Source organism: Ipomoea nil, unplaced genomic scaffold (assembly GCF_001879475.1).
Source record: "Ipomoea nil cultivar Tokyo-kokei standard unplaced genomic scaffold, Asagao_1.1 scaffold3321, whole genome shotgun sequence".
In the NCBI taxonomy this organism is placed as follows: Eukaryota; Viridiplantae; Streptophyta; class Magnoliopsida; order Solanales; family Convolvulaceae; genus Ipomoea; species Ipomoea nil.
Genome location: NW_017619749.1, coordinates 2,798,033 through 2,824,238, shown reverse-complemented (window position 1 = coordinate 2,824,238; position 26,206 = coordinate 2,798,033). Strand labels below are relative to the sequence as shown.

The 26,206-nt window shown below is 36.0% G+C and overlaps 2 protein-coding genes across 2 annotated transcripts; both read right to left on the bottom strand.

Moving 5' to 3' along the window:
* Positions 1-42: 42 nt before the first annotated feature.
* On the bottom strand, positions 43-18,919 carry LOC109169798 (protein SABRE-like). The gene is made up of 23 exons (XM_019318689.1): positions 18,843-18,919; positions 17,857-17,968; positions 16,759-17,037; positions 16,044-16,240; positions 15,296-15,515; positions 13,160-13,330; positions 12,974-13,048; positions 12,127-12,378; positions 9,786-11,888; positions 7,497-9,270; positions 7,140-7,240; positions 5,780-6,136; positions 5,541-5,659; positions 4,377-4,620; positions 3,442-3,666; positions 3,144-3,283; positions 2,224-2,296; positions 1,892-1,993; positions 1,663-1,812; positions 1,274-1,510; positions 1,027-1,194; positions 592-946; positions 43-511 (listed from the first exon to the last, which is right to left on the bottom strand). Exons 1-23 carry the CDS (start codon positions 18,917-18,919, stop codon positions 387-389), a joined length of 7,656 nt encoding a protein of 2,551 aa, XP_019174234.1. The 3' UTR covers positions 43-386.
* Positions 18,920-21,533: 2,614 nt separating this feature from the next.
* LOC109170267 (protein CLT2, chloroplastic) lies at positions 21,534-25,755 on the bottom strand. The gene is made up of 10 exons (XM_019319301.1): positions 25,243-25,755; positions 24,713-24,858; positions 24,330-24,367; positions 23,840-23,955; positions 23,356-23,455; positions 23,242-23,277; positions 22,947-22,997; positions 22,499-22,622; positions 21,968-22,093; positions 21,534-21,862 (listed from the first exon to the last, which is right to left on the bottom strand). The coding sequence occupies exons 1-10, from the start codon at positions 25,659-25,661 to the stop codon at positions 21,699-21,701; spliced, it is 1,320 nt and encodes a 439-aa protein (XP_019174846.1). The 5' UTR covers positions 25,662-25,755; the 3' UTR covers positions 21,534-21,698.
* Positions 25,756-26,206: the final 451 nt, after the last annotated feature.

The window sequence follows — 26,206 nt, the reverse complement described above, 5'->3', positions numbered from 1 at the left end:
ATTAGAATGGAATATCATAAAATTACGGAGTAATAAAGAATAGGGCAGATAATGAAGCAAGGGCATTTATTTATCTTTGTTTATTTAACTCATTTACAGAGTAGCATCATATCCTAAACTTACTTTATTGATGCCATTACGGACTCTCTCAGGTCCAAATGTTCACTCTGCCGGACCCATCTCGAGTAAAAAAAAAAAAAAAACAAAACTCTACTACTCGGGGGCATTTACATTTACCGATGCACACTTATTTGGTAGCCTAGGTGCATAATTATTTGGAAACGACCTGTACCTGGAATAGAGTGCCTGTTGCAGAGGTTGATAAAGCAGTCCAGTCCATTCCATTCCCTTTGAACAGTACAGTATGCTGCTTCTTCAAATTCCTCCTATTCAGGTTGTTGTTGTTGTTCTTGTTCTTCCTCGTATGGCGAGGATTCGCTTGAAGAATCGCTGTCGAGTGTTATATCAGGAGGGGATGTGGGAATTGAGTCTCCATCCACGGAAGATAAACCTGATGTTGAAATGAACAAAAAAGTTTATGGATAGTATGCGCAGAGATGAAAATACGAAAATAGAAACTGAAAATGGAACCTTGCTGCAGTCCTGGGTGGAACTTCTTGGTGTGGCGCCTAATGAGTTTCTTGGCTCTTGATCCGGAGAGTTGCCTGGCGATAGGAGAGAACTCTGCTTCGCTTTCACTCCACTCACCCTGTAGCATTTCATTTTCTCCTTCACCCCTCATCTTCCGTAGCACAATGTTCTTTGCCTTACGCTTCTGAGAAGTGAACAGCCCCCTTACAGAGGTCACAAATCCATCGCCTGCATCAGTGGGACGCTTCGGCCATTGTTCCACTTTTCCATCATCATCTATCAGATTCATATCAAGGCTGGGACCAGTGGAACTAGTGTCTTTATGATGACCCCCCCCTAATTTAAACTTCTTAACCTGTATGTATGTATGTATGTATGTATTTTCATCCATCATCAATACAAGGGAAGGATTTTATTTGTTGATCAAGTAAGTACCTGCATTCCCGTTACAGATTTTAATACTCCCCATATGATATGTTTCTTAACTCGGGAGAATAGCCTCCCCCAGGTTCCCGTAAACTCAGCACAATGGAATGGATCCATCAGCAATCTTAGTTCACTTACAGCAAACCTAGATCCTTCATATGTCACTGATAGCTCTACCTGTAACATCATGCACACTAGTATTTAGAATTGTGATAAATAATAAATCATAACACAACCAAACATCACGACCACCGACCTGACTTATCTTAATGTTGCGGAACTCTCTCAGTCTTCGTGGCTTTTTTTCTTCATTTGGTTTCGCTACCTGAGTGGCAGAGCGGCCAGCTTTAGCAGTTGCCCCAGTTTTTGATGTAGTAGTAGTGGCACCCCCACCCGAATTTTGAGCTTTTAATACTAGTTCATTAGCAACTGATTCAGCAACGCTTTCTTCCCACGTTCTATCAAAGGAAGATGTCCTTCGTAACTTAAGAGACTGCAAACATCACATCACATCACACAAATATCAATATTCTCTTCATGGGGCAGACAAGAATGAAATTGAAAGATTATTATGTTGAGGAACAGTGAAACAACTTCAATATGAACTTATCAAACACACGCTTATATTTTACACCAAAAACTTACATCAGAAGAGGAATCAGCAAAGCCAGAGCCTGGTTTGGAGGAGCCCTGAGAATCTTTAGATTTTGGGCTGTTAGCCACAATAATTTCTTGTACTGATGAGCCTTTCTTCCCACGTTTTAAACCAGCAGTAGTTGAAACTTTCCATACTTCCTAAGCATAGTCAAAGAGTTTGCAAAGTTACTTTCATGTATTTAAGATATTAATATATGATTCTTCTACTTTTACATACCTGCCGTCGATGGGTGTCTTGTTCTTCTTCTGGAAAAAGGTACTCCCACAACACTTTGTACATTGCCTCAACCACATTTATCTTCAAGGGGTAGATCTCCACCTGAAAAGGACATTTAACATCATTAATTCTCCGGATACAAGGAGTACTTAAACTGCATAATGCAACTTCATAAAATTGGTTCCTACTTATGAGTGTCAAGTATAAGATTATAATAATTAAATAGTATACTCTATTATTTCTATTCTAAAATCAAAATAAATTTTGACGGTTACACTTCCTTTTATAAGGTAAAATCACCTAAATTTTTGTTTTGTGAAAAGAATCAATACCTGTAAGAGTTCAATAGTAGAGTGTCCATCTTTTGGAGGCCCCTGTTTTGCATGTGCAAGAAGCATCACTTTTCTGCAGATTCAGAAGTAGCATAAGATCATTAAGCACACAGACAAGGATTGCATCACAAAATCCATTTGGATACAAAAAACATGAGGTATGACATCAAATATTTGGATGAGAAGGTATTACACTAAAAATAACTGGTAACTCAAAATAGAGCTGCCATCTCAAAATACAAGAATGTAAATCAGTGAGGAAAATGCACTAAGGTTAAAACAACTCAAGCAAAAACATGTGTTCCACCCATGAGATAGAGCAAGCTCATGGAAGATTTGAAGCTGTCCTGAGCTTCTCTTGTGTCTGGACACCATTGGCTATTGCAAATATTTGTTATTATACTTTGCATCAACACTTAACTTATTTGCTACATATAAAAATAGGAATTTTCAAGGCTTTTCTGTCCATAATTATTACCTTAAGACCAAATTAAAAGTAATATCCAGTCCAACATCTACTTATTTTACACAACTTATAATACATAATAGTTTAATAGATACTTTAGTTCTTAGTCCTACCAAGATCTAAATCACAGAATTCTGAATATTCTTTTGTATCAAAATTAAAACCTGATTTAGGTTGATAGGTTTTCTTGCCCATGGAATCACCAATACCATAGAATTGTCAACACCAATAAGATGCAAGTCGACAGCATAGAAGAAATGATTTTTTCTGACTTCAGGAAAAGGGGAAAGAAAATCTATGGTAACTTGTAACTAAAGAACAGAAGATAGCATGTCGTGAAAGAAAAGCATAATGGTTATAAATTGGTATAGCAAAATAAGAAATTAAGAAGTAAGAGCAATAAAGAAATGAATGATCAGAACAAGGTACAGAAGGAAGAGTAAAAGCAGCATACTTTCCCCATTCAGAAGGAGGATTCCAGGCAGAAAGAACCGTATCACACTTGGCACCGGGCAGACAGTTTCTTATAACAACAAACTTTATTGAGAATTTTGCAACGCCAATATCTTTGTAATCCCTGTCATAATCATAAATCTGCATCGAGAAGTGGCATCATTCAAAGTGTATCCATTTTCACATGAAAGGAAAGAATATGAATGATGTCATATACACTTCCTTAACTGGTTTTGAACCCAAAGGAGACCTCAGTTGGAAAAGAAAATATAAATAGACTTGAATACTAAGAAGCTCACCATGTCATTTATCTCAGCTTCTCCAAATGATTTTCCATCAATAAGCATGCTCCAAGCAATTTTATTAATTTTCAAATAAAGACGCATAGCATGTGAAGGACTTTTATTCTTTTCTTTCTCCATCAATCGTATCTGTGCAGCCTTTTGCAGGGCTGCCCTTAATGGAACAGATGAAGCTTTTCTAGATTTTTTGGCACTTGCTAGCTCTTCCTTTAGTTTTTGCACCTGTAAAACCAAAGTTTATAGGGAAATCTATTAATTGCAGTTAAGACACAACACTATCAAAATAGAGTAGCATCAAATTACAACAAAGATCAGGTGTCACTCTGTGAATGAAATAAAACCAAGCAAAAATGGATGGAACTTTGGGAAATCGAGATCTCAAGCTGAGAAGTGCACTACCAAAAGAAGATAAGAAGCAAAACCAGCTGTGAATCAAGAAGTCCTTTGCAGTAGGTTATTTTTCCTGAATAGAGAACTTGAAAGAATAAAGAAGAAACAAGGTGCTATTAGCTCTTTAGCTAAAGGCTTGTCTATACAGCCAATCCTAAGCTTCAAATATGCAATTATGTGAGGTATGATCTTATAAATTCTCCAGAAAAGCAATTTGACAGAAACATTAATTTTCTTGAAAAAAAGGCAAACAGAAAACAGATTCATCTGATACAAAGTGTGATAGGTCATGTTTATAATTACATTTATATTCATCAATATATTTAACCACAAATGTATAAACTGGATGCAGAGCACACTGTCTCAATAAAAAAGACTAACTTGTCTAACCAATTATAATGGCATTTTCAGCAAGTGATATCCCCATATATGAAAAAGCTACCACTAAATACAATTAGGATGGTGCTAAGAAATAAAAAAATTGCAGGAATTTGGCACTAAATAATGTGCACTCATACTGCACAGAAAACTGTATTTCTTACCAATACAGATCTTCCACCAGTTACCATCCATGCTTCGAATTCCTTCTCAGAGTAAGCTTCCCCAGATGCATCATTGCAAAGGGATAATTTCCTAATGTCATCCAGGATTGTATTTACGACACGTTCTTTTTGTTCAAGGTCGATTCTTGCTAATTCTACCTCTTCAACACCATAAGGAACAACTTGATCTGCCTCCTCTTCAGCATCTTCATCCTCAACAGGATATGATAGACTAACTTTTCGCCTGAATCACAATTCTCAATGTAACCACTTGAAGAACAAAAAATGAAAATTTCACACGACTGAGATTAAAACTAGCAATTTTTAACTGATAAAAACCAACTCCATTGTAAAGTATGCAAACGGCAGAAATTTCTAATAATTATAGCACAGGAGAATATGCAAAAATTAATACATAATTAACATAACTGCTGAAATCTCATCCATACATGCAACCCTTGGTGCATAATTAGTACTATCTTTTCCTTTTTGGTAAAAGCAGTTTGTAGGATTATGATCACTGAATATAAACTACCAACTCAACAACAATTATATGAGCACTGAATATCAATTACCAACTGAAGAAAAAAAATTCATTCTAGGAACAACGTTATTTCAGACCTATTACTACCATGATTTTGTTCTATGAGATTCTCAATATCTGAAGTCTGCAGCTATAGAAGTAACTTCTTGAGATTTCAGCAATAAAGTTCCATCAAACACATATCAGATTGAGGACAAGATATACCTCCATTAATATTCCTAATTTTCTATATAGAGTTTGCTGCCTCTAAGGCCACTTCAATTATTAAAGCAGTCAAAAAAAATATTATGGTTTCACGGAAGACATAACATGAGCCTGATAAAGTCTTGAATCATATACCTTAGGCAGAAAAACATAACAATAACAATGTTGAAAAGTATTTAACTCATGAAAGCCAGAGAATGAAGAATAAAAAATGTGGCATTCTGCAAAAATTATATTTAAATGAAGTTTTGCATCATGAATTCCTTGTGTATCTCAGTACATATCATATATGTAATGGGTTTTTATGTATACAAATGTATGAATGATCAGTAAAACTTTCATGATGAACAATTACAGACTATTTGAGGTTATAGCAAAATGTAGAGAACTATATTAGAGATAATACATGCACTTACTTTGGAGGCCGAGCAAGGAGGAGATTGGTTAACACATCTGTCATAACTTGAAATTGGCGAGATGTCATTGTTGCTGTTATATTCTCAGAATTGAAAGAAAGCTCTTTCAAGGGCTTGACCTACAAGACAATATAAGCAAGGATCAACTTACATGAAGAGAAAGTGACAAACAGAACAAATGTAATGGAAAAATGAGTTTGCCATAGCCTGTAATCATCAGATTCCTGCACAGAACACACCTTCAAGTCTGGAGAGCCAGATTTATGCCTTGTGTAGCGGAAGAACATATCAAAAGGCATAAAAACTCGTTCCAGTAAAGCTCCAGTCCTTTTCACTTTTGGTGAGCTTTTACGAATTTTAGGAAGCCACTGAACTCCAGCCCCTAGATCTACATCAGTTGGGGCAACATGAGCCTGCACATGCTCTAGCATCACGGATAACTCCATACGGCTCCATGTCATTTGTGGTAAAGATTCTGAGATTTGAGCATTTTGTCCGCCAAGTGACTGTTCAATTACCTCATTGCCAATATTGAGAACTGATTGGAATGAACGAGCTAAAACACGGCCACTAACAGCAGCAAGTAAAAATCTACCCTGCAAAAAAAGGGGGAATCATACGGCATTAGCATGTAATGAGAAAACAATGCTTGAAAGAAAGTTCACCAAGTATTCCTTGGCAAGGACTTTCACTGTCACAAATTTGTCATGAGTTGAAATTCCAAAATTTTTCATTGGGTGGAGGAGTTCTCTTTTGACATGTGTAAGTTTCAGTACAAATTGATATACAAAAGTTTGTCATGACATCTAGCAATCAATGCCACTTCAATCAAACAAAGAAGCACCCAATAAAAGTAAGGAGGAGTCTTTAGTAGTAACTCTATAATATAAAGCAATGTCCTTAAAAGGACTGGTTTATTACTATTGAACTTACAACAAGGGATAATTCTACATCTTACTCTAAAGTACATAGTAAAGCAAAGTTAGCCAGTGAAAATGCCTTGAGCACCTTGAAGGTGCAAAAAATGTCAGGTATACTGATTTATCAAACAAAGAGGAGAAAAGAAATGTCAGATATCCCACCTTAACCCTACATTATAAAGAGGAAAATTTCAATTCAAGCCAAAACCCACTGATGGGTTCGCCCAGCACTAAGAAAGCGGTGACTTGTAGGCCAGGTCCTAGGATCAATTCCTCAAGGCCACACTCACCCGCTGGGTCAAATAAGGAAAATTTTGGTTGCATTAAGGCTATATAAAACACCTTGCCTCACACTTGACGTGTTCACTAGACATTTCATAAAGATAAGAAGATGCTAATACAGTGTTTCATTTTCTCTTTGTTGAGTCCCACATTGAAAATATAAGAGAGAACATATGGGTTTATAAGGTCATGTGTTAGACTAGCTAATTGATTGGGTTCAGTCTTTTAGTGTGATTTGGCCGATGTGCATTATAGCCCAGTTGAGTGACCTTAACTGAGTAATAAACAGATCAAAGAGGAACCTTTTGTTTTTTGTTTTTGTTTTTTTTTTTTTTTTTGTCAATCAGACATTTCCAAGTTATTCTTATTATGCTGAAGCTTCCCAGATATAACTTACATTTGCATCTTCTGAATGAAGATTGAATTGTGGCTCAATGACATTCACCATGAAATGAGGGGTCCCCTCTTCCTCAGCATCTTCACTGTTACTAGGCTTTGCTGAAAAAAAAAAAGAAAAAAGGAACAAAATGATGAACCATAGATTGCAACACTCATTGGTTCTACCAAAAGACTGAGAATTTTAATGTTTAAGTCAAGAAGGCATGGATAAACATTGTTGGACCTTCAGAACATGATATCTCCATAGATTATGGAATATATTTGAGGTTGAAAAAAATCAGCACACTCTATACTCTTAGACACCACCTGTTGCAATACATGATAATAGAAAGTTGAGGTACAGTTCAAACTTTACCAGTTTCATTAGGGCTTTCCACTTTAACTGAATTTGAGGGAGACTTCTGCAATTGTGATTCTGATATCCCTGAATTTTGTGGAGGTGATGAATTCACAGCTTGACTAGGAGGGGGCTTTTCGTGATCTTCTTGAGGCATATCGGGATTTTCAACTGCCTTACTCTTCTCCTCCAGCAATTTCATTTGAGTATATTGCCGAGAAGGAGATGGTTTGGAAGGTTCACAACCTTTAGTCAATCCACCAACAAAGGAAAGGATAGCATCTCTATTCTCAAGATTCCATAAAAGTTTAAGACCAGAGACAAAGACGCGCTGACAATTATCTGCAATTAATACATTGCACCCATCATCCTCAGTGAGCTCAGGTCTTGCATGGTCCTCACCTTCACTCCCAGGTTCAAACTCAGATCTGAAATCTGTCATCTCAAGATCTCTTCCGAATGATTCTTGCCATGACAACAACCTTTCTTGATCAGCTCTAGGAGATTGTTTCTTGATCAAAAAGTAATCAGATGTTAAGAAAAAACCATTATCAGGCTCTTTGCTACCATTAACAGTGTCACTTTTCATCAATGTAGACTGTGAAGCCTTCCTACTCATTTGAATGATTTGTGCAACACTAGTGCAATCTTGTTTATTAATGAATACCTTGGGCATTTGAAGGTCCACACACTGATAAACAAGATCAAGAGTATCACGTATGGTATCAAATGTAAAATCTTTCTGTCCTCGGCCAAGATAAACTTCTACGTTCAGTTTTTTCATCTCAAATGTCAATCCCTTAGCTGGGTCATCATCTTCTATGGGCATATACCTTATGCATATAGGAGTTGCATCAAGCCTTAACATGAATTCTGTCATTACCTTGTCTAACGACAGATTTCCAGATCTCAGAATTCTTGGTACTCCAAAACGAGGCCACCTAGAAAATGTCCTTAGTTTGCATGGAGGGAGGTAGTTTACGATAATAAATTTGATTAGCCAGGCTACATCATGAGGACCAAGATTAATTGTTGGTGAATCAAGTGATGCACATCCTGGCTCTGATTGACCGTGACAAGAGGGCTTAAGCAGCACATTCCAGGATAGGGACAGAGCAATTGATCTGAAGGGATCATAAAGCTTTTCACGAGGAACACCTTCAACTGGAAGTGCAAATAAGTAATGATTAAGGGGATTTCCAGACTCACAGCCCCATTCGATATTTACTTCAATACTAAAGTCAGGTGCCTGTAGGAAAGTATAAGAGCACCCATCTGGAAGTTTCAAATTGGAGCTCTTTACTAAGCTCTCCAAACTGCTTAATGAAACCTTGAAATCCTTCACCGAAAGATAAACGCGACCATCAGATTGTTGCACTTCCAAATAACCAGTGTTGATCAAGAGCTTGTCAGACTCTTCATAGGGATCAATTGTAGCAAGAATATTCCATTTGGTTTCAGCAAAGTATAATGATGTGTTTCCATGAATATAGTTTCTCATTTCATCCCACCATGGCAAGCTCTTTTCCTTTTTTGGTGGAGGAGGATCAGGATTTGGATTCCTAAGACTTAAATGGGCTCTACGAAGAGCCACAGTGAAAACATAGCTGATGTCAGTAAATGATGGTTCAAAATTAACACCATAGGAAATTTCTGCTTTTTGAAAATGTAAGGGCAAATCTGAATATGTTTTCATTGGTGGAGTTGTGCCACTTGCTGAGCGAAGCAAAGAGACCTTTCTCCACTTCCCGATGTACACATTTTGGCGAACTTGGGGTTGAAAACATGTTGCCTGAAATTGAAAGAAAAGTACAACGGTTTAGGGGTTGTCAACAAGTGCATGGTCACATTTCAGCACAGACAAGCAATCTAATCATGCATTTATGAATAATGTAAAATCCAGATATGCTCTACTATTATAATGCTCTAAGGTTGCCTGGAAGCTGACACACATATATATTGTTAAATTGGAAATGTTAACTGCTATGCTAGTTTTACCATTTTAGAGAGGCATTAATTCCAATGCAGATTATTTCACAGACAAGTACAATTCTATATTCAGATATTCAGTTTGAATATGATGAACAAAATATTCACTAAAGATCTATTCTGAACATCAGTTGAGCTTCATACTAAAATCAAAAGCAAATGCACAAGGCACCCTTCTAATGAAAAAACCTAATAAAGATTGATATATGCAAATACTAGAAAAAATAAAGGAAAATGAGGCACATACTACTAGAAAAGGAAAAGTATCAGGCAATAGTACAGCATGGTTAAAGGTATTTATTTAATTTCAGAATGGACCTGCTGAGCCATCACGAGACGGCCTTCACATTTGCCAGAAGTTGCAGCAAACAGTGGACAAGTGTAATCTCTTATCCGAACAGAAAGGGAACCTATCTGTAAATTGATATTACTACCATACAGTCGAGCGAATGGAATATTATGTGCACGGCAAACAGGATCAAGCTTCTGAAGGATTTCTATCATCCCAGGATCACCTCCTTCAATTTTTGTCAGGCTTACATCTAATTCAGTAGCACATGCTGACAAAACAGAAGTTCTGGCACTACTAGGCCTGAAACCAGATTGGAACCCATTTCTACAACCAGATTGGAACTCATTTATACAAGACCCTGATAATTCTGATGGCACAAGATTTTGACATGCTTGGTAGTATGATCGGAATGACTGCTTATACATCTCCTCTCGCAGTTTCTGAATAGCTGAAGTATCCTGCAGACTGATCTCTTCTCCGTTAAAATGAATCTTGCCTTCAGGAATAGAATCACTCTGCTCAGCAACGCCAGGAGATTGACCACTTCTGGAGACAAGTTCATCAAGGAAGTTCATACGGACAGCTAGTTCATGAACCTCCTTCTTCAGCAAAAGGAAATGCTCATCAAGCCAACCCTGTAGTGGTTCTTCTTCAAGTTCAGCAGATATTTTACGTATGCAAAATCTAACACGTCCAATTTTTGATGAACTTGGACTTTTAGGTTTCGGTTTCGGTTTCTCTTCCTTGTTTGGAAACATAAGTTTAGTTTTCCCAGCAGTAACAAGCTTAAGAGCTCGAATCATTTCCTCAAAAGAATCATCAATGGCACGCAACTCCAACCTGAATGGCAAACATATGTAAACATCTAGGGCTTGAATTACCCAATCCCATGTTGTAACTCCTTCTACTTTAGCATTTGACACACTGCTAGAGGCATTAGGAATCCGAGAAATTTGCATCCTGCTGCTTCTAACTAATCTTGCACCATTGATGTGAAGAATGAAACCTTCAAGAAGTAAACCTATCTTTGCATTTTCAGAAAATATGGACTGGACCTGAATGGTAGTTTCAACCCCATCCCCTGCTTCAGCAGATATATTAAGCATTTCCACATCAATTGCAAAAATGTTTTCTCTTTTCTTGTGCTGTACTGCTTCTGCAGAGGTCTGTTTCTTTGGCTCGCTATTTTTTGTGGCCCCTTCTTTACTAGGTTCCTGAGACTTATGATTCTGTACCAGTAACTTCAATCGCAGCCCCAATTCAATTAATGCTATTTGCATATCAGGCTCCCATCTGACAGATATATCAGTAGAACTGAAGAGAGAACAAATATTAGTCCCTGTTCGTCTCACAAACTTTGCATTTTGCATGTCAAGCACTGTAAATTTAGTTGCAGGATTATTTTCTTCCACGTGTTCTTGATATATGGATGTGGCCCTCTTAAGATCCATCTGCACAGTCTGTTTTTCCTTGTTCATGGTAAGGCTCAATTTGAAAACATCAAGGGAAATAGCATATTTTACTTCTTTTAATTCATTTGAGGCTGTAGATGTTACACTTGCAGTCCGGGGAGTACCATCAGCAGAGTCAGTTATTAAGATTCGACCACCTTGGGATCCATAATTTACACGTTTGGGGTCTGCAACAACTGCATCTTCTAAGCCAACATCTCCACAAAAATTTAAAGAAAATTTCTCAAGATTGAACTTTATGGATTGAATCCCCTTTCCTGATGGCTTGGATGATTTTGAACCCTGAGTATGTGTTGGTTTCTTACCAGAAGTAGAAGACGAACCCTTTAATAAAGATTTGACGGAGAAGGCTGTTGCTACCAGTGATTCAATGCGCTTAAAGGTTATGAACACACCCATGCCAGTTACGTCAATATTGAGAGCCAAATTACTCTTGTCATCTTCAGGAGAACCGACATCCTTTCTTCCCAAATCAAGGTTAACCTTTCCTACATGCACTAATGAGCCCATATTCATTTCCACTCCAAACAGAGACTCCTTTAAGCATTCTTGATACTCATCAGACATGCGTAGATTGAATTCACCTAGTTCCAGATGTGCTGCCAAGGCAGAGCTTGATGTATTGTTAGCCGAGACACACAATGATAGCAAGCAACCCTGAAATTTGTAAATGAAGGAAAATGCTGTCATGTTTAAACCAGCAATAAAGAATTGCTACATGGGAGACAGATATTTTACAGAGAAGTTCACCCAATTGTCGTCTAATTGTGATCTTCATTTGAAATTTTGATTTATACGATTGCGTTACCTATTTGATAACTGAACCAAATTTAAGCCTCTTTAAAACCCTACCCTACAGAAGCAGATACACATTTTGTAACAGAAAAGATCTTACATGACACAACGGTGAGCAATTCATATCATAAAGCACAACGGTCATCTCAGGTGCAGTAAAAGTGAATGTCAACATAATGGCTTTATTTCCAGATGATTTTGGTTTTTCAGATGTAGAGCTTCCTTCTCGAGGCACCACCTTCTTTTTCTTTGAAGAACGAAGCCGCATCCATGGAGTTAATCTAGTTATTATTAGATTGCTCTGAAACCCTCCAAGCTTAACATTAACTTCAGACCTAACAGGTGAAGTAAGCTGTAAAAAAAGCACCCCACACACTTAAAATGAGATGACAAATATAAGACTTGAAGACCAATAATACATCATATGGAGAAAATCAAATTAAAGAGATACTCCGTACAATATTAACCCCTGACAGACTTGCAAAGGGGAGATGGCTGTTCAAGCAATAATGTTTCAGCTATCACTCAACAGAACGTCAGAACTTATTGCCACTAATAAGCAAATATAGGGACCAATGATACAGAAGTGTACTAGTAAAAAGTCACAAATATAAAACAAGGAAAAAGCTTTCCTTCTGCATTCCTCACCGAAGCCCAGAACTTAATAGCAAGCATATATGCAATAAATCAGGGTAAAAATGAAGCTTTATTCAAAAACTATACACGACCTTCTTCATAACTCCTTTCAGACTTGTTTGGCACAGAAACAAATTATTCCAAGTGAGTCTTGTTATGCCTAATGCTCATTAAGTATGTAAAACTTTGATTGCAGTCATCAAACATACTAACACACTCATATAAAGATCCAAACAACCCACACTAAGCTATTGGATTATCATATGTAAGTGGCTTATGTTCTATCATGCTTCTCAAATCTATAGACATACCTCAGTCGGGATATAAACGGATGAGCTAATATCAAGTTTCATCTCCAGAAGAGAAATTCCTGCCTCTCTAAATAGCTACAAATAACAGAAAACCAGACATTAGAGGGGAGGGGAGGGGTGGGGGGTGGGGGGTGGGAGGGGGAGCACATGCATGGTACTTTTTAAAAATAAAGTATGTGTGCATACATGGATCTCACTAAATTCCATCTGAATATCAAGTCGAGTACTTCCATCCCCACTTTCAATTGATTGTGACTTTGACCCCTTCAATTGAATACCTATGATGCTATTCTCCACCTGAAGACCCTCTCCTCGGTGCACAAACTTGGCACCCAATTTAGGTAGAGTGAAGCTAAGCTATGAATTAAATATAATAAATATATCAATCAACTGGACATAAGTGAAAAAGAGAAATTAAAACAGAGTAAAGAAAAAGTATAGTGAAGGGTTCTCAGCTTATCTGCAACGGAAAGAAATTAAGCAAGACAATTACAATTTCTCAGAAAGCAATTCATTACTACATAGAAAAAATATGTACATGTTAAAGGCATTAACCATTTTCACCATATAGGTGTGGTATAGAAGTATATAGAGAATTTAGAGGAGCATGATTGATATATTGCCTTCTTTCCTTGTAACTGCTAACTCAGAGTCAGATCTTAGTAATTTTTGGATGTATGAATCTATGCATTTTATTTTTTGTAATGCAGAAAAAAAAAAATCATAATTATCATATTTCAAGAGATTGACTTCTCAACAATGAAGAAGAATTTGAAGCTTGTGCAAACTATCTCAACCCATGCGAATCAACAGGATTTTAGACAAATTGTTAATTGTTAAAAGACAAACATCACAGCAAATGTCCTCCAAAGTCACAGCAAGAGCATCAGATTTGTTATTTAACATATGAATTAATCTTCAGACATATTAGTTAAATGATTCAGTACCTAGAGTAAAGTCAATTACCGAAAATGAGGGAAGAGGCTATAGGACTTGGAAAGTAGCCACCTTTTTTCCACTAGATGGCAGAGTTGTTTTGCATGTTAAGGGTTCCTGAAATGGTTATCTTCTATTGGCTCATGAGGGAAACCGATTTTTTTTGGTACGTGATACATTTCTTGGGTGAGGTTGGTGGTTTAAAGACAACCATGCTGTTATCTGCTTCTGCTTATTGCTAGGGTCCTTTTATAAGTAGTGTATTTGGTAGTATCTTACTGTACCTATTATTACAGCTCTGCCTGTCAATAAATAAACATACCGCATCGTGGAGTAACCCTGTACATTTGATGGAGGTAAGAGGTTTCTATGATTAGACTAGGAAATTATTCCTGTTCCTTGTCATATACTCAGTAAGTTGGTATCTCATTCATTAGTGCCTGTTATAAACTAAGATTGGACTAGGATCACCCAACTGGGCTATAATGCACATGGGCCAAACCACACTAAAAGATTGAATCCAACCCATTAGCTAGTCTAACTAATGCCTTGTAAACCCATATATTCTCTCTTATTTTTTTCAATGTGGACTCTTAACCGTGCCAATAGCCAGGCAAGTGGGCACATGAATGTGAAAAAAATATTGATCTGTTACACTGCATTTCCATCAAAAAATAAAAATACAAATAAAATTTAAACCACCTCTTTTTTTTAAAAGTAAATTAAAACTACCTCTTTCATCAACCAACATTCAGTACTGAAAATATTTATCTTCAAAAACCTGCTTCTTCCTCATGGTTTTCCAGTACTTAGTACTTTCTAAAATGTTTCACTAACAATTTACTACAATTTCCCCACTTATTTGAACTGCTTACATATAACCCTATAACCCTCTGTCTTTTCAGGGAGGGGAAATGACTAGGACAAAAACATTGAATTAGATCCCAACTGAAAGCTTTGAATACACATCCTCAATCACAGAGAAAGCAAATGTCAAAAGTAATGAACTCAAGAACTGCCAAAATGTAAATAAAAGTGTTGAATAATATGAAACCATAGTCCATTTCCTAGTAGGCGTGGGCTTAGTTTCCTAATCCTGGTAGGGGTGGGGTTTAACCAATGTTCCTATGAATATAGGATCCCTATACAGTTCAATACACAGAAACATAGAGATACAATCTATTGTAATCTTTCTCTCTATTCTTTCTTTCTTTGGTTTCTCAAATATTTTGCTTCCTCCTAACTGGCAGATGATGGCTATTCGCCACCCGCTAGGCCTTACAATCCCTCAATTTCATCATAAAGCATCAAGTAGGACAATACAAATTTATGGAAGAGGAAGAAAATGTTGGGCAAAGCCATGTTAATAGATTCAACTTGGCTGACCTTTTCAGGAAACATGGAAGCAAATTTACTCATAGCCAATGCTGTTGACTTTTTCTGAGGTTGTTCAGTAGCACCAGATTCACTGGTCACTTTCACAGCATCCTCAACCGGGGGAAGGGCATCTTCTGAACTTTTCTTTTTAGATATCAGCTCCTCATTTAGGCATAAAGAAACTTCTCCAATTCTGAGATCTACATTCTTAACTACCACCCCGGCTTCCCTACATCACAAGAATTATAAAACAGCAGGGGAAAATCAAAGTACTTTCAAGATGAGAATTGCTTCCATTTACAGAACATGATATTGTAAATTTGAGAATTACTTCCGATTCCTGAAAATGATATTGGAATGTGGCAACTTTTCAGTTGTAGGAAATGGAACACTGAAGTCACATAGAAGATGGGACTGAGAGTCCCTTTAGTCTGAAGATTTCAGACTTTCTGCTTCAAATTGAGTGCCATGACTTTTGTATTGGGCAATCCCAAAATTATATCCATTTTTTCTCCCACATCTAAATTAATAACCTTTTAAATATTCTGTTAGCCGCAAGTGATGTACAGAACATAAATTTCCAAGTCCAACATCAACTTCTGCACTTCCAATTTATAAAATAGAAAATGTAAATTTTGTCCCACCTTGTCCTTCACTTAATAACAAATAGTGTCCATTAAAACTATTTTGTCAATGACTGGGAGAAATCAAAACCACAAAATTCAATTTGGAACAGGGAGTAGAAACATAAACCCACCTATCAAGAACAAATTCACACGAGAGAGAAAATTCTTCACAGCTAGAAGGAGCAGATGTCTGATTAGAGACCTGTGTATCACCTAAGTATACAAGAACAGGGGCCAGATTGAACTTCACAAAAAAAAATTTCTGGGATCCACCATCTTTAAATATATCAAGGGCCAGTTCTTTCATCTCTCCAGCAGCCTTTGGTGTCTACAATATTGTAACAGCCAATCATCATATAAGCAGAATGTTATGCCCTGAGACTGTCAAGCAGGGTAAAAGAATAATGAAGCACTTAGGCCTCTGCATTGACCTACACATCTTCTAGCCATTACTATTAGCTAGCAAAACGAAAAGCATCACTGAGGGCAAAAGGAAATGTAATTCTGATCATGTTTGCTATCTTCAGCCTGAAACCTGGAATGTGCTTTCATACTAAGAGACCACTTACACCTAGGTGAAGTAATTTCTTATGTGCAGTATGTACTTTGAGAAATTTCTCACCTTGTCAGAAATGCAAAAATACCATAATAAGTTTGCCTAGAGCACAAGAATAGGTTCAGATAGCAATATCCATGACCATACCTCTAAGGTTTTAAAAAAAGAATGTATTTCTACACAAAAATATTACTTGCATGCTAAGAATAGCTGATATTGCAAAACCATTAATGCATAAAGTTGACTACAAAAATTTTGGAGAAATAATAGCCGCTTCAGGCCAGGCTTACCCTGAAAGACAACTTAGTTATAGTAACTGAGAAATATCTTGCCATATTAACTACGGTCATCAACTTTCCACCACCTGACTTGCGGGTTTTCTGAGAGGGGCGAGACCTTTTCTTCTGAGTGCCTTTGCGTGAAGGCGGTGAAGCCTTTGTAACAATTTCTAAATCACATATTAGCACATGCAATTTTGGATCCCTGGATGAAAAGCCATCCCCGAATTTAACTAACGATTTCCTTAAGCTTAATCTGATTTCGCCAATGGAAATGCTCTCAACAGCACCCTGCAAAAGCAGACATAAAAAAAAAATGAAAAATAAATAATTTGAGCATCTCAAAATTAAAATCAGTTCTAACAAACAACATTTTTTAGAATAACATATTTGGTCCATGACATTTTCTTATAAACTAATATAATAGAGGTATGAAGCATGAATCAGAAATCAAGATGGTTTTGCAATAATACCACACAAATCCACATTTTAAATGGTCCCGTAGGAATATCCAGTAAGCAAGGACATTAACAAGCCATTGCCACTTCACTGGAGAAAAATAAAAGAATCTTAGGATTTCTAATATAGGCTGCCATCTCAGTATATTGATCTTCTGGAACTCAAGAAAATGGTTTCTACCATGGCGTAGCGATTTCCCAAATCAATAATATGACTTAATGACTAGAAAGCTTGCTCCTATGGCAAAAACAGCTCCAGGAGAAACTGCTTTCCAGTTGACTACTCTTATCCAGGACAAAAAATTGATGCATGTGTGCAAAAGGAGAGCACAAAAGGCAAATCCCATTTATCTACCAGTGAATCTCGTGATGCAAATGTACAATAAGCGAAAAGAATGACCATTTCACTAAAAGAACACTTCACTTGACATTTTTTGAAGGATGGTATATAGTCATCAAACACAGGAAACTTCAATTAGAAAGCATGGGTTTTCTGGCAAAAAAATGATTTCAATGGGGACGAACTAAAGTGATAGTTACCATAAAGAAATGTGGGATACAATTTGAATTGCACCTCTAAAGAATGATAATTAAACATTCAGAAACAAATCGAATGCACACTTTTAAAGCTAATAAAACTTTAAAGAATGACCTTTTTTAGCTTCACCACAACATTTCTCAAACTCCTCAATCCTCCGACGCGAAATCCGATAGATATTCCCAATACACATCTCAAAATCAGAAGTATGAACTTGGTAGCAAATCTGAAACAAGATTCACGACTGAGAAATTCAAAATAAAAAATTCAACAAATTGAAGGAGGCAAATAAAAATGAAAATCAAGACAAGAGTCCTTGATTTGAATAACTTATCAAGTTTGATGACACTAGCATGTAGAAGGTCCTTTAAGGCTACATGATTCAAATTAAGAGATCTGTGTTCTAAATACTGACAATATAAACAATACAATTGTCACAACAATGTAGATGATACAACAGCAACAGTAAAAAAACAGATAATCCAAAGTTGTATCTGAACTGTAGTCTTTGATTAGTAAAACTAATCAATGGTACCACTAAACTAGAATCATTGAGTGGGATTCCATTCAAAGGTAATCACTTTGGTTGAATTGTCACGAAGCTAAATAGCCAAATCTGCTCTTTAACAGATCATATAATTGCAGGTCTACTCTAATTCACTTATATTTACCCTCATTTTCTTCTACAGCCTTTTATTACTTGGAAATGTCAATGCTCATCAGATTGCTATGGGTATGTTCTCATTGATCTGTATCATCAGAATGACCCAACTCCTTCCTCTAATTTCCTGCCTCATTCATTTAACGACCAAAGGCTAAGAATTTCCATAAATTGCTCAGTAATGATAATTCTTTTAAAAAAAATAAAAAATGCAACCTCAAATGTGACTAAACATATCTCCTAACTCCAACATTAAAGAATAGATTCCATATAAACCCAACCTGATTACTGCATACGCCAAGTCCAATCAATCTAATGTCTAAAATAATTTTGGAACATGATCGCTGTAACAAAATTGAAGCTCCCTTGGCACAATAATACGTTTCGTATGTACAACTAAAAAACTGCATAGTATGAACGTGAATTGCGTTTGCCTTACATGAAGAAAAGCCATAGGGCGAAGGGAAGTAAGAAGAGCTTCGCCGAAAAGGCCGGCATTTCCAGTGACAAATCCATCTATCGTCGAGCTTTAGCAAGAGGATTTCAATGGAAGTGTGGCCTGCGTGCATGTATTTTCAATGTGAAGAGGACTGGCAAAATGGAGAAAATGTATCAGAATTAATATCCATATATAGTTGAGAAGGAAAGAATTGTTAGAATTAGGAAGCTTTGTGGAAGAGAGAAGAGGAAGAAACGGTCAAGAGGGACATATAGCGCCGATCCGCCATACGTGCTCTGTAGTGTCGATGATCAAATGAGTGTGTTAACTGTGAAGGAGGGAAAGCCGAAGAAAAAATGAGAGCCAAAAATGCTCGTGCACCCGTGTCTTTTTTTTTTTTTTTCATTTAAACATATTTACACCACAAAAATAATGAACGACAGAAATCAATTACCCCATTAGTAAAATTAAAATTAAAACTTGTGAGCAATCCAACCAAGTTGATCAAATTATTGACTTTGTAATTACAATATTACAAGTTTGACTCTTTGTGTTTCATTAGATTGAGAAAGTATGTTTGAACAGATACTACAATGTAATAGAGCCAGTAGCATTCAAATAATAATAATAATAATAATAATAATAAATTACATCCCCTCCCTTGGTATTTCAATTCATTGATTTTTAGGAAGATAAAAGGACAAAATTACCCTTTGTAACCTAATGTCTAACATTTTCCTATTGATTATAGCGCGTCTTCTTCTTCGACTCTTAACACATAACACCTAAGACTTGCCAATGCTCTCCTCCTATCTTTCTGAGCAATAATCATTAGTATGCCAACCTTAATCAAGTATGTTTTCTCAAAACTCTCTATGATGTTTTTTTTAGATGTAAGCTTTTTTAAAATGTTGACATTTTGTTATGTTTAATTAGGTTGTGTACTTTTATTTTTATGAAGTTTTTTTTGGATGTGAACTTATGAAGCTTACATTTGATGACCTATTTGCATGAAAATTAATTGCAATGTGTCCATTTTAAGAATACGGTAGATGAGTGGTATTTGAATATGTTATTTTATTGGTGTTTGAATATGCAGATGGGTCTAAGAGATACTTGTCATTTAATAATAAGTATGTGCATTTTGAACTTTATACTATTTATTCACTTTCAATTCTCATGTATACCAAATATTGGAATTAAAATTTTCAGTAATTCTATTTTTGCAAACTAAATACTTAGAATTTAAATTGTTACATTATTATTTTCTCATAAAATTTAAATTATTTTTCCTCATAATTCTTCCATCTAACCAAACGTCTCGTAAAAATTGAAGAATTACTTATGATGAAAATTGTAATATTTATGTGAAGAAAATGTAACACTTAAAAAAAAAAAAATCGATTTAAGGCGAAATTCCCCCCCCCCCCCCCCCCCCCCCCCCACCCTCAAAAAAAAAAAAATTATGAAAGAAAAAGTAACGTATGATCTAGAACTTTGCCAGGCGTTGTTTTGTCCATGACAATTATAGGGATGTTTATCATTTTTCTTTTTAGATTATATTAATGTGTTCATGATACAGTTTGCTTTATTGCATTTAAATTTCAAAATTAAACCACAACACAAAAATTAATAGGTTAAAATGAGATGACAACTTATTTAATATCGTATGTTTTATTTCAATAAACCTATGAATATATGTGTAATTTTAACCTGAATTTACTAAGCTACAGAATCTATCGGAATACATATATGAAGTAAATAAGTTCGATTCTATTAACTTAATGAAATATATGATAAAATGATACAATCATTCACTAAAGTTTAAATGATTACATCCATTTACAAATTTATCATTCTCATCACTTATTAAATATGTTTATATTTTATTTTTCAAAAAAAAAAGAAAAGAAAAGATGATTATTACGTACCAACTCCACATGTACACTAATTTGCTTAGAATGGAATTTGTCTCAAGATTCAAGTGTATAAGTCATTACATTTGAATATGCTTGTAATTAATTTGAAAATTATAATAGGAAATTCGTTAAATTTGTAAATATTTTTGGTTGTTATTATGTTGGGGGTATTTGGTAAATAGTTGTTGCTTGTTAGCTGATTGGGTTAGTGGGTTTGACTAGTTGATAGCATTAGCTGATTACATGCATTGTTTAAGCTATCCGAATGAGGAATGTTAGATCTATTTGTCTACTAAGTTTATAAATTTTAATTGTATAAATTGTATATTTCGAAATCAAGCAAGTATAACATTATAAAACATAATATAAGATGGCAAGAACTCGCCGCACCTAAGGACATCGCCGCTATATATATATATATATTAAAATTCAATATTTAATACATGAACCATGAGTTCTATTTTATTTTTCATTTTTTTTTCCTATTTTTGATTTAAAAGTAAAGGAGTAAAATGGTAATGGATTTTGCAATTACTAAAGAATTTAATTCCAATAGTAAGATAACAAAAGTAGGCAAACAAACATGTCAATGAGTATCGAAATATATAGTAAAGTGCAAAAGTCTCCAACCAAAGACCCCCATAATATATTCAATATAAATATACAATCTAACCCTCCATTTAGATTTTTAACTGAGATTAAACATATATTCAATTTGGTATAAAAATCAGACATATGCGACAGGATATTTTACTGTGCTTGTGTGCTCCAGTTTATGAACTTAGTAAGCTTTTAAACATTTACTGAATACGAATTGAATTCCTCCTTTGTTGCAGGCATAAACCATCCACGTACATAAGAAATATTTTAATGGTAATAATAAAGAATTATAGACTCGCAATCCCCAAGAACGTTTATCAGTTTCAAATGAAGCAAATCAATCTCGCACAGTTTCTGAGTCTTGCTTGAGTGGCCACCGTAAGTTGTACAGAACAAGACCTATGATAAGAACCAAACTGCCTAGAAGGAAGAAAGGGCTCAAGCTTGAACCTTCCGGGAGATATGGCATTGGAAGAGAAAGTAGATAAATTGACAATGGTACTGCATCACAATAAGAAAAGCATCATTTGAAAGAAAGCACAGTTTATAGGTGTTAGTGTACATGGAGTAATAGAGAATGCGCAAACTTGAATGAGAGAGTAAAACCTGATGACATCACAGCAAGGGAAGAAACAACAGCCGTCGAAATTTTCACCAGATTGAGAATCGATATGTTGAAAGCTATATTGGTAGTTATGTAAAGGAGAGGCAGCAATGGGGCTCCGTCACAGCCTGGCCAACAAAACACTTGTCAAGAAAAGTAACACGTAGTTCTTCATCTGCACCTTAACTCGGGAATTCAGATTGAGTTTGTTTCTTAACACCAACCCACCCACCCCCCCCCCCCTCCCCCAAATTTTATTTGAACTACCACCCTTTGCCTTGTCAAGATTGGGATGAGTTGATAGAATGAAACAGGGAAAGTGGGGGTGAGGTTTACAGTCTAGTCAAGACACCTACAAAATTTATTTATTTATTTTTTTTTTTTTTGAGGAACCTACAAATATTTTAGTTGACCTATGTTCAATGTATTATGCCAGGTTTCCCTAAATTTGAAGCCATTAACGGATCAAATTTCCCTATCAGAAGTAAAAAAGTGGAAAAGGTTACATCAAGATCCAGAATGTGAAGTATAACCTGATGTATCATTTCCAATATTGAAGAAGCAACCAGCTCCACTCTTGAGGAAAGAAGGCAGCTGAGAAAATGGTATGCCCTTCAAGTTTGACAGGAAAGGCAGAAATAGTAGAACAAAAAGAGCCTGCAGATGAGAGCATAAATATAGAATTAGCATTTAGAAAAATATGACTCGATCAAAGAGTCAGTATGTCAACACAATAAGAAACTGTAATTGAAACCCTCTTATTCATGCCACCAAAAATATCAAAACCATTTTGGAATATAGAAGAAACAAAGCATGGAAAAAGAACAATGAATTCACAATGAGAAAACCTAATGCAAATACTATTTACACCTACCTGATAGGTTAGTGCATTTCATCAGTTCCTAGAAGAAATAAAATGCAGAGCTATGTTTGCAGGCACATATGAAACAAAGACCAATGTCTGTGCTATTAGGAAATTACCTGGAATCCAGATCCAAATGAATTGACGACAAAAATATCAAGCATCTTTCCCTGTATTGATTGCATGATTTTTGAGAAACTCACATTAAGATTAGTATAGCACAAATCATGGAAGTAGAAAAAGGCCTTTCCAGAACTATCAACTTCACAAGGTGGTTTTTCTTAAAAGAAAAGAGATAGAACACCATAATAGCAAGGTACAGATTAGACATAATTCACCAACTGAATAGAGAATGAAGAGAGCAAACAGTTCCCACAATGAAAATTTCTAAGTAGATAAGAATTCTGCACACACCTTAAGTTGGGTTGCAGCATTAATGAAGACAGATTCCTACACATTCACAAACCATTCAAATCATTATATGCCCATTAAAAGTGACACAATGGAGTGACTATAGCCAAGGCATACCTTAATAATGGATGCACCTGCTTGAAAAGCACTTGAAGCTATCATTAAAACAGGCCAAAGCAAAGCAATTCCAGAAAACATATTACCACTGCCTGATCCACTGCAGTCAAATCACAGCCACTTAAGATATATACAGCGTGAGCATAATAAATTATGCAGGGACACAGCAACCATAAAATAGCCATTCAACTTAAAGTCATTCTCAGTTTTCTAGCATGCTTAACATTTTAATGTTTTATACACTGAAACCATAATTTTGTTTATTCTCATGGGAATTGGATTTTCTTATGAAAGATGAAACTTTACTTAGTAGTTGTGTAAGGAGCTTCATTTATTCAGAAGCAATAAGTAACCTGCAGGATACTGCCCTAAGAGGATCCAATAACATAAAACAAGAATGTTCCACTGGGCCTATCAAATTAAATAGTAGCCAGTTCAAATACATATCAATAATATCATAACTTTAAGGAAGAAATTTCAGGACCTTGTAACTGCCAATACCACACCAGCAGCTACTAGTAAGCACCCAAAAATTTGATTTGGAGTGTATGTCGTCCCAAGTAACAAAAAAGAAAGAGCCAACTGCCACACTAAAAAGGTCTGCAACAAAAGATTCTTCATGAGATAAGCAACGGTCGCAACATATATTGGAAAAATAGCTTGTGCATTTATGCCATTTAAGTAGTTTTCAAAAAATTCAGTTACTTTTTAAATGACCAGGTTTGTTCCCATTTCTAATGCAGCAGCAGTCCAGCTTTCACATTTAATTTCTTGATCAATGAAAGACATGATTTGAAAAACTACACCGTACTTCTTTTTGATGAAAAGAAAAGCCTATTTATTGGAAAATTAGTCAATGGACAAGTGAGAAAAGAAAGTTATGGATTTCTCAATAGTTTAGATGGATCATCTTTGCAAAAAGAAGGGACAACAACTCAATTATATTAGTACAAAGTACTACATGCACTTGATACCTGACTCAGTATTGGAATGGATGGTCCAGGAAGCATGGCTGTAGTATAATAGAAAGGTCATCAGAAATCATCAAACTTTCCCTCAGTACTCTATGAGACTCTTTACATTACTTCCCTAGTTCTCTTTTTTATTTAAGATCAAGTTTTGGAACAAATATGCCAATAAACAAAAGAAATTATTAGAAGAGAACCACTACAGTTGCATATACTTAAGATGAAAAGAGAAAGTACAAACAGCAAACTTTAAGTCATTTATTATATTTAGAAGCCCTGCAATGTACAGATTATAAGTGAAGCCATAAGTGCTAGTCACTGAGTCTCTGTCTAAGAAGTCCAGTGCCACTGATTATTCTTAAATTTCCTGGGTAAATAGTATACTGTACCTCCAGCATACATTCCAGAAACAACTCCAAGGGCTTCCAAAAAGCCAATGAGCCAAAAACTTGACTTTGGAAGGGTCATCATATCTTTGGTTACTATCCCAGCACGGTATCTCAAATAAAGCATGCAAAAGTAAATACCCAAGTACCTGAATTTCACAGAAAGATCATCAGATCACGACTGAAAAACTATGAACTACACATCTATGACAAAGAATCAACCTATAGTATTAATGGCTGCATCTTGGCATGATAGGTATGAAAGATAGCATATTTATGTCCTTTATATTGGTTGTTTAGCTGATTTGTAAGTGGCAGTTGACATACACCAGACATTTGAAATTTCACAGTAAATCCCAATATAAGTATAGGGCAGATAAACCACGGCATTATTCTTCTCATTGCTCTATAAATTCAAACTATTCCATATGCACACACACAAGCAATCAAAATAATACTAATAGCTTTCCAGAAAATCATCAATGAGCGGATCAGGATTAAGATCATCCAGAAATAAAATCATGTAAATTTACCCGAAAGTAGTGACCTGAGCTAGGAAAAACGGATATTCCTTCATTGGAACGAGTGCGAGTTTGTAAAGCACCCGATTAGCTACCCCAAGGATCACAGTAACTGCAGAGTTCAAGATCACAGCCTTAGTATTTGAACTCGGCGGAGCATCGGTGCTCTCAGACGAAGCGCGGATGGCCAATCTCGAGCTCGTCGACGGAGAATGCTCAGTGTGAACGGTGTTCCGGCGTCGGATTTCGAAACGTTGACCGAGGAGGTTGATCGGAAAAGAGGGTGGAAGGGAGAGATTGTGACGACGGTTTGAAGAAGAAGGCGGCATTGCCGGAAGGCGTCCATTGATGACGTGGTGAGAAGTAAGAGTGCGGAAATGTGGTGTTAAAAATCTGGCGCGAGTACTACGAGCGGCACAGATTGATTCCATGAGGACAGGGAAATGGCGGTGCTGTGTTGCCGTTTACCAGCTACCTACTACAACAAACGACAACCAAAAATATCGAGTGCCTTCCACGCATCTCTTTTGCACATGTTTGTCGTGTAATAATTAGAAATATCACTTTAAAATAAATTATGTAAAATTAAAAAATCAATATAGGGATATACCACTGAGAAAAATAAAAATAAAAATGTTCAACCAAACACCTTAGGGGTCGTTTGGTTCACGGAATGTCAGATTACCTTAGGGAATGTTAGATTGCTGGGAATGTTAGATTACTGGGAATCTTAGATTCCTGTGTTTGGTTAAAATTGGTGTATGTTATATAATCATGTTTGGTTTAGGTTTATCTTTTATACACACACTATAATATCTCTAACATAACCAAGGTTATCTTACATAACCTAAGAAATTGAAGGGAATCACATTCCCTTCAAAATCCTATGTGGAGGGAATGTGACATTCCTTGGGAATGTTAGATTCCCTCAGATAATATGAACCAAACATAGGAATCTGAGTTTTGGAATGTTACA